The sequence below is a fragment of the Bombus flavifrons genome, chromosome 10 (genome assembly GCF_040668555.2).
Source record: "Bombus flavifrons isolate JBK064 chromosome 10, iyBomFlav1_principal, whole genome shotgun sequence".
Lineage (NCBI taxonomy): Eukaryota > Metazoa > Arthropoda > Insecta > Hymenoptera > Apidae > Bombus > Bombus flavifrons.
In genome coordinates this window covers 10,607,671-10,623,663 of record NC_138451.1, presented here as the reverse complement: position 1 = coordinate 10,623,663, position 15,993 = coordinate 10,607,671, and the positions used below count along the sequence as shown (strand labels likewise).

The 15,993-nt window shown below is 38.6% G+C and overlaps 2 protein-coding genes across 8 annotated transcripts in view; one reads left to right on the top strand and one right to left on the bottom strand.

The window, feature by feature from the left end:
- Window positions 1-15,993, bottom strand: part of Dop1R2 (dopamine receptor 2) — an 84,013-nt gene that overhangs the window by 11,606 nt on the left and 56,414 nt on the right. For 6 of the 7 annotated variants that reach the window (XR_011174156.1, XM_069121211.1, XM_069121212.1 and 3 more), the window contains exon 4: window positions 1,738-1,822. The exons of the other annotated variant lie outside the window; for it this stretch is intronic. Coding sequence is in view for 5 of the 6 variants with exons in the window: in XM_069121211.1 (XP_068977312.1) it covers window positions 1,738-1,822 (85 nt within the window). In the remaining variant the exon portion in view is untranslated. The remainder of the gene's footprint in view (window positions 1-1,737; window positions 1,823-15,993) is intronic. 7 annotated transcript variants of the gene reach the window in all.
- Window positions 2,939-4,898, top strand: LOC138184359 (uncharacterized). Its single transcript, XM_069122242.1, has one exon. It carries the CDS (start codon window positions 3,027-3,029, stop codon window positions 4,896-4,898), a length of 1,872 nt encoding a protein of 623 aa, XP_068978343.1. The 5' UTR covers window positions 2,939-3,026.

Here is a 15,993-nt window from a genome sequence, read left to right as displayed (position 1 = left end):
TGGCTTCGGTTAGTTCATTCAATAAGTTCGTGCTTCGATAAGTTTATGCTATAATAATTCTTATGAATACAGAACGATGAACGATCAAGATGACCAATCTAAAGACTAGTGAATAAGCATTTCAAAGATTAAGTGAGCTGTATGAAGATTGCGAGTTAGAAACGTGATGAGCCTCATTTTCCGTTTTTTATAGCAAGCTAATATTGAAATTCGATAACGTTGCCAATCAATTCCACGTCAAAATTATTTTCACATTTGGTTTTGGAATTAAATACGTGTTACGTTACCTTAACATATTTGCAGTATATTGCTAAGGTATTATTATATACGTAGATTTAATATTAATTAAGTCGAACCAATAACAGTTAAATGTAACATTGTTTGCTTCTTACAAAACATTGTAAATTTGTTATCTATTTCCAAAGGATTTATAACGGTTAATAAACGAATAAATAAATAATATTAAAATGAGAATGGTATCGAATTTAGAAGTTTTTAGGTAATGAAGACATGAAAAGCGCGTACTTACTGGACGATCTAATACAAAAAGAACCGTTTATTCAAAGCAGAACGTAGACGTTCTTAAAATTGTTCGTAGGTTAAGCCGACGGCGTTATCAGAGAAGACTTCAGAGGAATCTTCTCGAGATAAAAACTTTAGCAATCGAAATAATAAATTTCTTCCTCTTGGCGAGCTTTCAAAACCGCGTTATGCGATTATATAACTCGATACAGCCCTTTACCGCATTCCCTTGACCGCTTTATACTTGGCTTGAAACCATTCTCTCGCCTTGGCGTTGCTTATTGTCCTAATAAATCCTGCGAATTGGTTTGCAACACAGTCTCGAAGGGTTCGACATTTGTCTTCGCCTGTTGCTCCCTCGAGCCTGAACGTGCCGGGAAAATGGCACAAAAGCAAGCCTAATTTCTTCTGCAACTCGAAGCAAACTTACAGAGGTTGTTTCCATCTTTGGAAAAATCACGGTCTCCGTGTCTTCACGGAGATGAATGATTCATCACGATATGCTGTGATATCGTGACGTAGTTTAGAAGGTCTGAAATTAAGCATTCATAGAAAATTCATTGATATCGATCAGCGAGAAGGAAGCTCGTATTACTCGACGATCTCTATCTTCGAAGTCAGTCCACCTAGCTTAATGGATCGTGCAGATGAGAGAGTTGGATGTTTTTGTCATGGTTCCGGAATAGCAGATGGAATGATAACGAGATTTTGCTCGTGGAAAGGACAGACTATCTTAGTCGAGCGCTATGTATCGACTTTGAGAAGAAATCTAATCGTTCCGACATTCTGTAGCTTCGTACAAATTACATGTGAAGACAACAGAGCGAATAGCTATCTAGATTGTATGTACAAGATGTTTGCAGACCTGGTGGAACTTTGAACAATGTTCTTCTTAATAAGTGAGAGAGTAATCGTGGCCATGTAATAGCTGGCTTTGAAATAACTGACTTCCTCTTTTTCTGCTCGTGTCAAGGGGGAGGGCGCTTTCGCTGAGTCGAATACGAATACAACTGACCGGTCATTGCATTTTCCGAGATAAAACCGAGGAACGTGACTCGGAGGCAATTTATGGTATCCTCCAACAGGGTTGTTTTCCGTATATGGGTTTTTCATGCCGGTAGAAAACGGGAACAACGAACTGGCCGAACGGGCACATATTTTGTACGCGCAAATCGTACACAATTTGTACGAGAAGTATGAATATTTCATACTCACTTGACTTGGTTTACATCTGAATGCCGGCTGATATCGCCGCCTTACTCGCCCCGGGCAGCAGGCACACAGGATTCTCACGAATGCTCTGCAAAAAAAAAGAAGTGTGTGGCTGAGTCAGATAGTCATTATTTTCAACGTTACAGTTTTGTCTTCCTCATTTTTAATCCACCATGATATCCTTTATTAGTATTTAGATACTTCCAAATTTCTGGAAAGGAGGATAGTGTACAAGATGTTTTCTTTATCTCGCTATGCTGAATTATCTCATGCGGGACTGATTTTATCAATAAAGCTGTTTTCTTGAAAAGTTGTTTGGTGTAAAGAGGAACATCATATGGTGCAAATTATTTTTTTACAAGTCAAGTGAAATTTCAAAGTCGAATCATTTTTCAAATAGAACCATATGTGTTTGATTTTGTTGAAGTGGTTACCACTTATAAGAAAACTCCACATCTGGTCTTTTTAGTTTCTCAAGCACTGAAGCCATCGACAGCGCGTAGACAAAAGACTGCGACGAAATCAGACCATAAACAGTAGACAAGCGACGTTGGCTTCGGGGTTTTCAGTTATTGGGTAACACAGCTAGCGTGCGGATCTGGACCAGCTCAAATTGTATTCTTACTTATAATTACACTTATATTTAAATATATTTTCTGCCTTACAATTTATCCACTAGTTTTCTCTGATTATACATCGAATAACCTCAACAGATTTCGATTTCAAACTTCGATATAGAATAGTCTCAGAGAAGATAGACTAGAAAACATTAGATTATCTTGAAATGTAATGGCCGAGAAGTTCAAAGTAGGTATCCTCGTTGATGCAAGGAAATACACGTCCAATAATACGACCTCGAAAGTTGATCACGTCATGGTGCGCGTTTTTAACGTTATGATTGCATGACTGAAATGTTGTTTCGAATATCGCTGGCGCGCTGCAAGTATTTGCATAGGCTCTATTGCATCGTGGATGCGACATGCGACTACTACGCAAACAGAGGAATTTCATTTTCGACTGGGAAAATAGTCTTGCTCTAGGGACCGGTCCTCCGACTCGTTACATCTACATCGATGGGAGATAAATTTTGTTTCGTGGACAAAATGAGTCTTCACCATGTATGTCGATCAAAGTTCGTTATCGTTTCACGCTGTATTGTGTAATAAGTTCACGGTCGCTTTGGCGATTGGTATCTGACAGAGAACATCGAGTCCTTGATTATCTTGCTTGCTCACGAGTGAACCACTCACAAAGAGCAGTACAGCCTTTGTCCTCGTGGAAACTTCACAGGAATGTCGCTCTCTCGGTCGTGCCTTCGCCGTTTTACCGTGCTTCTCTTCGTTTTTACTTTCTTACATCTCACGCGGCCCATCGTCGTACCTCAAACCTATTCCGACGTGTACGAAAAGAAAAATAAATCGGGTCATCGAAGATTGATCATCGAAAGTCTGTTAGACGAGGAGAATCAACGAGAAGAATTTTCAACGTCGATACCTTGCATCAACAGTTTCTTGGAAAAGTACGTACACAGACCAGATAGAATTTCTTTCGTAGCAATAGATAACGAAGAAAGTATCCAGAACATAGTTCAGTCGTTCGTGAGAAGTCTTCGCAATTATTTCGCATTCTTCAAACACACTGTAGACCTGGACTTCGAGGCACACGAATCCGCCTTGAGCACGATCGTTCTAATGCAGAACGCTAACAGTCTCGAGGACAACCATTACATACTCGAACCTTGCGATCGCGCTTGTCCTTTTATTACGATATTAATAAGCTCGTTTCAAGACGAAGAAAGCTTCCTCGAGCACGCTGACGTTGTAATGCAATCGATGTGGTCCCGAAGAATCGCTACCGTCGTCATCCTAGCAAAAGTTGGTGATTCTGTTCTCGCTGCTGGTAGCCTCACTTTTCAACCCGGTAAAATATGCACCGTATCTCCTCCAGTTATCTTGGACAAATGTGAAGGAAATTCTTGGAGTAAATTGAAACACATCAGTGCGCCGAAGACGAACGGTTGTGTTTTGAAGGTAGCCTACTTCGAACAGTCTCCATATGTGATAGTTGGAAATGATTCAAAGCGTTTATCGGGGTTCGAGGGAGCATTGACAGAGGAAGCGTTAAGAGGCCAGGAAATCGAACGAGAAAAAGTCGTGTGGAACGATAATACCAGCTATGCGGAACAGGTGCAAATGTACATCTATAACGATATTAACGCCGACTTCGTTATTGGTCGTATTCTACAGCAGTCTGACGAGGATATAGATTACTCGAGCTCGTATGACACGTCGAAAGTAGTGTGGCTAGTCCCAAAGGTTCCTAACGTGTCACTGAAAGGACTGGTTCAGCCGTTTCAGCAGTACGTCTGGGCAGCAGTAGGAGGATCTATACTATTGGGTTGCGTCGTCAAAATCTTCTTATTTCGTGATCTTTCCTTTTTAGATATATTTGCTCTGATAATTGGAGTCTCCACTGCTCGTCAGCCCACCAGACTTTCAACTAAAATTCACTTCCTCGCGTGGTGCATCTTCGGTTTATTTCTCACGCAACTTTACGTCGATTCTTTGGCCGATCAGCTGATCAATATGTCCGATCTGAAGCTCGAAACGATGAAAGAGCTGATCTCATCGTCGTTCCAAATCGGCGGGACAGCGGCATTCGCGAGATTGTTCGAAATATTTGACCAGGATGAAATTGTTGAAAGTGTTCGAAAAAAATTTGTGATATTTGATCAAGATGCGTACCTAAGGCAATATTATGATCTTTTGGACGGAACGAATTCCTCTTTTGCGTTGGTCATAGTGTTAAATTCTTCACGCAGTGATGCTATCGAGACGACACAGGCGTACACCATAACCACAGATGTGATATGCAGTTTTCCTCTGGCTTTGGCTACCTGGAAGGGATCCCCGTATTTGGAACACCTCAACGAAGAGATCAACAAATACATCGATTTTGGAATATTAGATTTTTTGATCCAGATTGCTTTGGAAAAGAACTTGCGCGCTATGTTATCGCAAACTGCACAGGACGAAGAATACAAAACAGAACTTCACTTGCAGCAATTCGTTCCAGCATTTTTATTAGTCGCCATTGGATTCTCTGGTGGTTTCTTGTTCATCATTCTCGAAATCGTGCTCTATCCTTCTAAGCTTCTTCAGTAATCTTGGAAGATGCGACAAAAAGAAGTTTCGACAGTTTGGAATCTCAATATTAAATTATATATTTATCGATAGACGTACGCTTGATATGGGAAATTGTGAAATCGGAAAATCGAGCACCAGTCAAATTGTCATCGATCGCAAAAAGTGTCGAGTGGGTGGATATCGTTCTACCGTGGATTATCGGCTTTCGCTTTTTAAATTATAGATGGATATTGGGCTGCGGCTGGATGGACGCGCAAATTAGATATAATCCTCTTGCTGAATCTATCAAAATAGACAATTTACGTCATAGATTTATGTCTTAGCTTTAATCGCGCAATACGTAGACGTCACAAGCGGTTAGTGTTTCTCAATCCTTTTTAAGTTGCGATACCCTTTCATGATAATTAAATATCCTCTCTCTCTCTCTCCTATCTAAGAAAAGCATTTTTATGATTAATTTTACATCTACAGTGTAGCCATATTATACGTTTGACAGTGTGGCCTAGTAATTGCACAAATAGTAATTGCAGAAATAGATGTGGAACGCATTATTTTGTTAGATTTGATAGTTGTGGTGTTAAAATATACAATTTAATTTCAAACTTTTGTGTGTACGTTTGCATTCTGAAATAATCTTCGATAATAAAGGTTTGAAGTTTCCGTGTAATTCCTACGTGCACGAAGTTTCAGTTTTCTCGCGATCTTTTCGAAGAATAGCAAAGGAAGTCGGAGATTTCCCGGAAGAATGTGTCAATACTAAACTTCATCCCTAATCCAACTCCGAAAATAATCCTCGTACAGTCATTTGGTTCATTCATGATCGGATCGAATCATTCTTTTCGTAATCAAAGGAGAGTTAACGGTCCTAACAGGAGACGAACTGTCGCGTATCGTAAGGTGAATTTCTTCGATCGATTAGCTACAATTTATATGGATAAAAGCGGATCATAAAGATCTCAAATGACGATTGAACGTATTACGTTCTTAGTTGGTGGTATTTCAGGCAAAATCCGCGAGGGGGTAACGTAATTACCGTATTATTCTCAACGATCCAGGCGGAATTTCAAGCTGTTAGTTTTAATTTTACAGGTTATAAAGTTTGGCTATTTCGTTGGATTATACTATCGATTGTATAATATGTAGTTAAGGTTATATCGCATGATATTTTTATACCATCAACTTTGTGCATCAATTCCATCCCAGCTAATGTCATTCTCGAATTCTTATTACTAGTAGAATGTTGTGACAACCTAGAATTGAAAGCTGTTTTCATTTGAGAAATGTATTGGAATATTCGATCTGTTTTTATATAGCGTCCTATCGTGTGTTGAAAATTTAAATGAACCAAAACGTACAGAATTTATATAACATGTCAGAATATAGGAAATACGAGTTATAATATTTAGAGGATGAAGGAAATTTCTTTAGTGATTATTCATGACAATCTAAATTTAAACAAGCATCCGCAATATATGAATAAATTAACACGATATCAACGTCGCAAATGTATGATACTTTAAGATTAATTTATATGTAATTTTCAACTTTTGAAATTACTTAATAAAATATATTATATTATTAACAGACTACGCATCTCTGTGTAATTATGGGAAATTAAAGGATGCAGAAATGACTAAGTTGGGTATAATATACAAAAATACATGAAATATCCAAAGTATAGTACTCTTTATAACGTCCAGTGAATAAAATAAATTTCTATTTAGGTTCTATTTCTATAGTCTGTTATACATATATATTTTATTTAGTATAATAATATATATACATACGTGCATGAATATATGAAGACACTTTATACAAGGAAGGAAACATGATCTTGATGGACGTTTCGCCTCAATTCGTCGTTGTAACGAACGTGTTAACAAATCTTAATAAATCCGTTAAACATCACAGTAGATATAAATCGTATGAATGCATGGCAGCAAATATTTGCATATCGTTCTTATATCACGATTATCAGCTTTTCGAAAGAATTTGTTCGTCGCGTCTGGCAGCGTTAAGCTCATCCTTGCGAAACTAAAAATCCGCTTACGTGACTCGTACGCTTATTCCAAACATGCAGTCGACGTAATATCGCGCCGCCTATCCTTGACGTTTCTTCTCCTGTTTTCACATCGCATTTGGATTTTCGGGATGATCGTCGTTCATGCTATCTAATCGTTCGGTACGCGTTTAAATCTTAATTTGTTCTTTCCTTGAAATTAAAAGAAGCTCTCGAGGCTCCGAGACACACAAGTCGGGAAGGCAACTGAATCAGGCGAAAAGTGAGTCGTCAGAATGGGAGTCTTAGCTTTTTGCAATTGATGCCTTCATGGATGAATGTTAGTATCGGCTTGTTTCTTGTCGTAGACACTAGAAATTGTTGACCCTTATTACTTGGAAGCACTAACGAGCCTCTAAATTGTTGCCATTGAACGTCTAGCGCTTTTTTAGGCCTTCGCAATTTCCTTCAGCTTAATAAATCTCGTTAATTTTTTACGCGAAAACTCGTGCAACGGGTACATTTTCTTTTGGATGAATTTTTCGTTTCGTGAAACACGAATTTATTTTTCCTTTTGGTTTTTATTCGACGATAAGTCAAGATACAAATTATGTCTTATAATGCAGTCCCTGGCCATCAAATTAGAACTGGCCAACTGCGATACTGTGTCATAAATGACAAACTGTCGTTGCCTAAAATATTCGAGAAGTAAAAAAAAGTAAAAAATTTGACATGCTCCGAGACAAAGTTCGACGTTTTTTGTTTTGAGTTTTCGTCGCAAATTTCTTTCGAAAGATAATCCGTCGATGTATTTACGGTCGAGCCAAGGAACAGAATTTCGTACTAGATCCGGTTTCCTTTTATTCTCTTTTTATTTCTTATCTAGAGCGGCGAAGGGATAGATTATGTATTCGCGTGATCCCATTACTCCAGCCGCCTATAACCGAAAGGAAAACTGTTTTCGTGCTCGGAGGGAAATGCAATGAAACTTCATTTCGGTGCTAGATTATCGTGTTATCGTTGTTTGCTGAGAACTTGCTACGTGTTGCGAGAAAAAAGAACGATCCTCGGTTTTGGTTGAATTTTTGCTTCCAAACAACGAGTTTATAATAATTATCGACAACCATGTTTGGTGCGCGATATTGATTCAGTAAATTTCTTCAATCTGTGGCATTGCATTTATACGATTGGTCTGAACAGGATATGATATTTTCCGATTGACGTCGACTCCTATTGTTTGCAACTAGGCTGCACATAATGAAACGATGCTGTCGTAAAAGCGACGCACGACAATTTGTCGGTTACGTATGCGCATAACAAACGCCGAACATAAATGGTACGAGGTATTTGTTTCATTTCTCTATTTATGACGGAAATTGATTGTAAAGCGCGATCGTATAATATTTGTCATTACCACCTAATGACAAAATCCGCAATCACTTAGTTGCCAAGCCAATACATAAAAATTGGAATTCAGAAGCCGTAGCATAGTATATCAATACTTAACGTTGTGTGCGAAAATTTCGATGCGTTTTTAACAATATATTTATTCTATTAGTATATTTCGTGTATTGCAGATTTATAATTTGTTACGTACTTTCGCGAACTGCTGTTTGACGAATATCGTTCTCAGTTGGAAATCAATCAAAGGAAGGAATTTGACAGTGGTCAATAGGAGGAATGTCGTTTTTCGATAAAAGGGATAGAAAATTTGTATTCGACGAAATATCTATTGAAGCAAGAATTTATCGAATCGTGTGTGCAAGAAATTTATGTACTTTTTATCTGTGCAAATATCGTGCACTAGTGTGGTTACGTATTCCTTATTTATGCAAATATTTATGCTGTACTCTAGTCATGTGCTCTTTGTGTGTAGAAATATTATCGATGCTTGTGCAGCTAAAATGGAGCTTGCATGAGGTTTCAAGTGCTTAATAAATGAAAAAGTATATGCTGCGAAACAGCAATCATCGAAACGAAGCAAAGAGCATTGGGATTCACCGCCCACGAACAGCAAACGCGCAGAGAGCATTTGTTTATTCCTTAATTAAATTATCGTAAACGAGAGACTCGAAGGAAATGTAATTTGTAGACGCGGCTTCTTTATGCGATCGCTATTACGGGATTGCCAAGCGGCCATGAAAATTCATCTGGTCCGTGAAAATCTTGTTAAGGGCGAGCGACGAATTTGGATCGCGCCAGTCGATAACTTTATATTCTGGCTGCCAGCGTCCCCTCTGAATGCTTATGTCATCTCTCTTCCTATATATATGTATATATATATATATATATATTTATTTATTTATGTATATACATAAAAATACCCATACACGTATTTACACATGTATATGCAGATAGACGCGTACATATATGTGACCATATTTCTTTTCTTTTTACGGCAGCATATTGAAATGCAGGGCAATACGGTGCATCGATTTTCGCGTCGTTGGTTGCATGTGGCCTACGAGAAACATATCCACTCACGATAGACCGTGTCTCAAAAGGACCCTTTAAATCGGTTCTCGCGGCGTTTCGCCGAGAATCGTTTACCTCTTGACAGGCACGAAGCACAGAGAAGGCAGGAACAAGGGGATAGAAACGTGCCTTGCGTTTCACGAGTATCCACCGTCTTCCCTCGTTTCCCACTTTGGACGGTTCGTTCGTCGTGATCCTGGCTTCGTCTGCTAGAATCACCGACTTCAACCTAATATCATTCGTATAAAATTGAAAACTTTAGACGTGGTTTGAGATTTTGTGCGAACGAGGAAATCGCATCTGCTACTTGTGCCGTTTCTTCCACTGCAGCAAGCTCTTCGAGAAATAGTTGCGTAATTGGCGTCGAGGATAGCTACGTGGAATCATTTATGAGAGACTTTCTTCTTTTGAGATACACCTACGTATATACATACTTATATTTCCATTCATATTATAATATCGTAATATTGGAACATTTGTCAGTCTCATGTGAAACGTGATAATCGATCTAGATTGTCAGGGAAATAAGTAATTGGTTACAATTTTTCAATTTTCAGAATTGTCAAGGTGCCTGAATCTGCGTTATAAAGTCGCTAATGTATAGTATATATGGAATGGAACAACGAGACATACGAATAATACGAATAATAATATGAATGTAAAAATTAACGAGAATAGTTATCAAAAGACGCAATAAACGTTTCAATAATTTGCCAGATTTACTGAAATTTTCGCAAGTATTGCAGTACTTATGAATGGGGGTGAATATATTTTATAAAACTACTCGGGTTGCGCGGGAAACATGTTAATTCGATAGAAGAAAAAGCGGCTGTAGACACAAGGTATAACGATGGGATTCTTGTACCGCATTATAAACGATAAGTAGAGTGCTCGTTAAATTCTATTTGTGTTCTCGACGATACTCGAACCTACGGAGAAATTCTTGTAAAAAAACGGAAAGCAGGTGCGACGACGTAAAAACTAAAGCAGAAGAAACATATTGGTTTCATGGAGAAAACACGAGCAGGAAATTTTGTGCGACGGCGTGTAAAGCATTCTCTCTTGTTCTGCATTTTTGCAAGCGTTTGACATTGGAAAAACATTTCTCTACTAATTTCTCTTACACAGACTTACACCTTAATTTCTCAAGTTTAATCGAACTTTATTCATTATTTATTATTTATTATTTATTCATTCTGGAATAATTTCTCAAAATCGTGAGCGTCGTAAATAGACTGCAGATGTTTACCCATTTTTATGAACGTAATTAAAGAATTAGGAATCGAATAGAAATTCGTTCTACAATGGTCAATATTCATTCTGCGAATGTTTGCACTTTGAAATTTCCCAAAGATGTAAAAATATCCGCGATTTAATCGTAAAACGAAATCTTTTAGAATGTAAAAGTCAGTTTTTGAGAATTTCCGTTCTTTTTCTACAAAATCCGGCAGTTTAATAGAATTCGGCCTGGAAACTTTGCTAATTAACTCTTTAATGCTCGATCTCTTTTCACGATTGCACCGGGTCGTTGTGTTGCAGAGTTCTTTTCGAATCGCAATCGTTTGATTACGAATCCCCAAGAAGTTGCAGCTCCGATTTATGGGCTCGGAACATCGGCTTCTTTCTTCCCTTCGAAGCACGAAACGAGAGAAATCTTTATAAAACAATTCAATGCTCTCTGTATTATTCATTCCGATTTGATTTTAATCGATAAGCTGTTGAGCTGCTACGTATCGGAAACTGATCTTAGCGGGGCAGCTTGCATTATTCAAGTACGGTTTTAATCGTTATTCGAGATCTTGAATTTGAAGGAGAATAGAAGGGAAAATATTTAACATTTACGATGAACGAACGTTTGTAAAGCAAATCCAATGAAAACGAACATTGACATTATATTACGGTTTATGTAAATTATTCGTTGGATAATAGTCTCTTCAAACTGACACGGTGTATTAATTCAATCTTTATTCTTCATCGAAGTTGCACATCGTTTCGAATAAACATTAGTCGATGCGTTATTTACTTTTAACGTGCTGGTTATCAATGATGCTTCTTATGATTTCTGGGCTTTATATTTTGCAATATTATATCACAGTTTATTTGGAGATTTCCACAAATTAAATATACTTTAATCAGCAGAACACAAATTATAAAAATATGATGCAGTAGCATGCAAAAAATTCAACAGTAGTGAAATAAATTTGAATAAAAACAACTGAATCGGTGAGTTGAAATATAGCGCGTGTCCGAAAACGACGCTTTGAAACGTTTGACAAAGTAGGTTTAGCTAAATTCGTTCCTAACTTTCTCTGAAATTAATTTCAATTTTCGCGTATTATCAACACATTTCGACGTAAACCTAGTAATGCCTACCCGGATAAACCTTCAAATATATCCAATTATAATTAAATCCTTTTCATACATTTGCGATAATAGAAATAAAGTTACATCGAAAACTTGATTTTACTGTTACAATTTCTTCGATCGATTGCTTTCTTTCGAAAGAAGAAAAACGATAAAACTCCCCAGTGAACCTAATAGTTGTTTCAGACACGATCACGAGCTAGAAATTATTGGCTCGTACTTCCACGTAATTACGCAAAAAATCTCTCGTGCATTTTATGAAGCAAAGGTGCCCAGATTATTATTAATAAATTTTTATTATTATTAAGCAGAAGCAATTTGTAATCTGTCTCTGTTTTTAACGCGAAACAAACGGGAGATTAATAAAACGAAGCGAGGTCGAGGACTATGGTAAAAGGGGATTTATCAATGCCTGGGTTTACGTGCTGTTGGCCAGGAAGTCGGGCTATATAGAAGACGACGTCTTTAGGGGAAGTTTCTATGTTTCCTCTGCACTCTCTGAACTGTTGATTAATGTTACCCCTTGCACTTTCTCTTCCGATTCCTTTTTGTTTCCCTGTCCATGTATTCATTTGTTTCCACGAGTTCCAACTCGTAGTAATCCGCAACTACTCTACGAACAATTGTTGAAGTATGCCATTGACCTTCACCTCCACTAATCAACCAAGAACGCTTTCATCGAATTGCCAATTTAGTATAGCAAGTCATATCCCAGATAGAGAACTTCTCCCTCCTTGATCATTCTATTTATATCTATGGAGTTCGCTGCACACGAGAATTAAGATCACTGACATCGTGTCATTTTTTTAATACCTTTACTTTATTGCCACGATTATTCTCAATGATGTATAGCTTGGGTCGAGACAGCGAGATCGTAAATTAAAGAATTATTCTCAAGGATTGACATGGACTTAATCTTACCGTAATTAAGACTGTCTTTACACTGCATTGGTTTCTAGAGCTTCGCATAATAAACGAATGACGCCTATAAATGGTGCTGTGAAAGAGAAATAACGCACTAAAATTTCACACCAGTTCTATCGAAAAAAAATACATTTATGGGTTGGTTTCTCGGTAATTATTAATTTAGTAAATAAATCTTTTGAGCAAGATTTTCGAAGATGGAAAGAGAATATATAGTAAAAATCCCATATATGCTGTTGGATTTTTGTTATTAATTAAATTTCTAAACATCTAATTATATTCAATTAACGAATTCAATTTTACGTACGTTTCTGACCCATTTTACAATCTGGTTATATCTTGACTCGCACTATACAAATGGTACATCCGTGAAGAAAGATCGAATCCCGTTCAAGATGCCAGCAAAGTCCCATCAAGGATGAAAGGCCTGGTCCGTTAACGAAACAGGAACCGAACGTGATTTCCGGTCATTGTTGCCGCTAGAGGGGGCGGTTGTAGCGAGGGTCGAAACGAACAAGCGGAAGATTCTCCTCTGATTGGGCTGACGCTCGTAAATGAGCTATCGGAGTTTACGTTCTAATGACAGCGAAACGTGCGCCGAATGCATTTCTGTTTGGCAATCGGGTCAGCGTGCGCGACATGCCAAACCGGAAATCGATGGCCGTCCAACAACGGCGCGGCGTCGGGGTGAATTTGCACGCGGGGAATCGGCGAAACGCCAATTGCCGAGGCAGATCCACGTTAAAAAGTTTATCGCGGCCTGCTACCGTCCGATACGCGACCGGAAATGCACTCATGACGCTCGTACTCGTTCAAACGAACGGCATTAAACGATCAATCGTGTTACCCACCGGCGCCCCAGATCAAACACGAAAGAAGTCGTGCGCTTTTTCGATATCGTTTCGGAAACTGCATGATTCGAGTTTAGTGGACGACGATTGACGGCTTTGGTTACAATGGAAGTCAAGATTTTGAGAACTTCTGTTTAGTCACACGTATTTCTACTTAAAGATATCATTTATTTTGTCGAGTAATTAACTTTCCCGTGATTTGGTAAAGGGTAATGAATTTCTTATAATAATAAACTTAGGAATTTTATGAAAAGTAGCCGTGAACTGACCCATACGATTATGGTAGTGAGTCCTGCAACCGTAAGAAATTATCGGGAAATATTTGATCTGGACGAAGTGGTATATCAGGTACAGGGTGATCCTTCGTGAAAAACTAAGAGAGAAACATAGAATAATAGAATAAAATTCTGTGGAAATCCACTGCGTGCATACATTGTTGTCCATGAGTATTAGAACACTTCTTATCATATATTTGATGCATTCGGGCGATGCTGTAAAAAGTGGTAGATCGATAAGTCAATAGAGAAACGAGCGAAAAATCGTGCACCGCAAGAGTGATCAAACAGAATCATCGGCTTTCTCGGAGCATCGCATTCGCAGGCACATCACGTTAAATTACTAAATGGGGAAAAAGACTTGGAGCAACTAATACCTCTGATAAACTGTCGAGGCAATCTAGAAAGGGCAAGAAATCTCATTATTGCTGGAATCCTAAAACGTCATCGTAAGACAAGAAGAGCTTCGTTTGACGTCATCGGTGTTGCCCACCGAATAGAATGTCCAGAAAGCTCGTCTTCTTCCATCGGTTTTCCTATCTTTGTAGTCTCCTTTTATGTGTGACGTAAAGTGATAGATTTCTTTTTTCCTTCTCTTCTATCGGCGACGCTTGATAGTTCATAATTATCCAATAGCTAGAACGTGGTGCATATACGTACCGCGAGGATTAACGTGACGTCTCTAATCCATCATCGTCGCAGTTGCAGCTACTGCATCGTGGTCGACGACGTCAGTATGTGACGTCAAAGACGGCAACACGTGGTGAACGCGAGGCAGTGTGTACGCGAATGCGGATGAGTCAACGAGACTCAACGACGAAACGACAGAGAAAAGATGGGGACTCGTGGCAAAACAGTTGCATGGCTTGCTCGATTTATATCTGGCTTTGGATACGAGGTGGAGAATCGTCTACGGAGAGCTTTCTCTCTGATGGTCTTTGGAGGTTCGCAGACGTCTCGGCGCCAAACGTCCCGACGTCGGGGCAAGGCCTTGGCGACCGGTGACCGTGTCTTTTCTCGGCGAATTTACGCCACGCTCTAGTTTCCGTACGGTCAATGACGAATGAAAATACCAATGGGGTTGAATGGCTGGGGACAAGATTGCAATTAACGCGTTCTCCTTCTATCTATTCTCCTCTCTAAAACTATATCCGTAATTGTGAAATCGTTAAATGGAAGACTAAGCTGCTGTTGCAGGGATGTACAGTGATGGAAAGAAGAAGATTTCAGTTTTGTACTCTCTGAATGCCGGCAACGATAATCTATTTTAGAGTGTAATTCATTCGTTATTCTTGTCGAATATAATTCCACTTTGTAAAATTATGGTGTCCTTTTGGTACCATTTATCTCTTAAACTAGTTGGTACCATTTATCTCTTAAACTAATTTGTCCCATCACAAACTTTAACTTTTCCTTTTTCCCCCTATTCATCTTTTATCGTTTCTCTTTCCTCTTTATTGTTACTTGTTTATTCCGTGTCTTCTTACGACTCTGTATGCCATACTTTGTATACTAAAGTGGGTATATACCCGCTTGATAAATTAAATTAAAACATGAAATTAAATTGAAAAATGAAATGAAATGAAATTTCCTTTTGTACGCTACTGTAAATGCTTCACGCCCGATTTTATAACATTTGGTAAGGTTAACTTTTCTCGACTTTCTAGGAATCTCGATAGATAGTCATTTGCAACACTTTACTAACACACGTTGCTCCTTCTGCGTTTCTAGCGAGGATAATTTATTGGCTATCACGCATGGTCGACGATGAAATAAATGTTTAATTAATTAATGACCAGAGATAGATTTCATCCTTTTCATGCCGGTCAAAGGTCCGAGGATCATCCACCACGGACAAATTCCTTCGGAATAACCGCGCGAGAAAGGAAGATATTGTTAACGTGTCAGAGGCGGTCAGGGCAAAATGCAAATTTGACTTTTCGCGCGATAACAAAGGGATCGTTAACAGAAAGCCGATCTACACTCGTTCCGTGCCTCTGCTCACCTTTTTTCCGTTCTTTCTTTTGCCTTTCTCGGATCATTTGCGACGCGGTGAATCGTAATTTACTTTAATGCACGGCTTTGAGCCGTAATTCACCCAGGGCCAAGAGTTTCTAACCCATTCTTCCACGTTACTCGAGTAAACCATGGTTCGCGGATCCAAATTGCCCTCCATTCCCCGTCTGAATTTTGCTTGACGACCGATCAACTTTACACCGAGATAA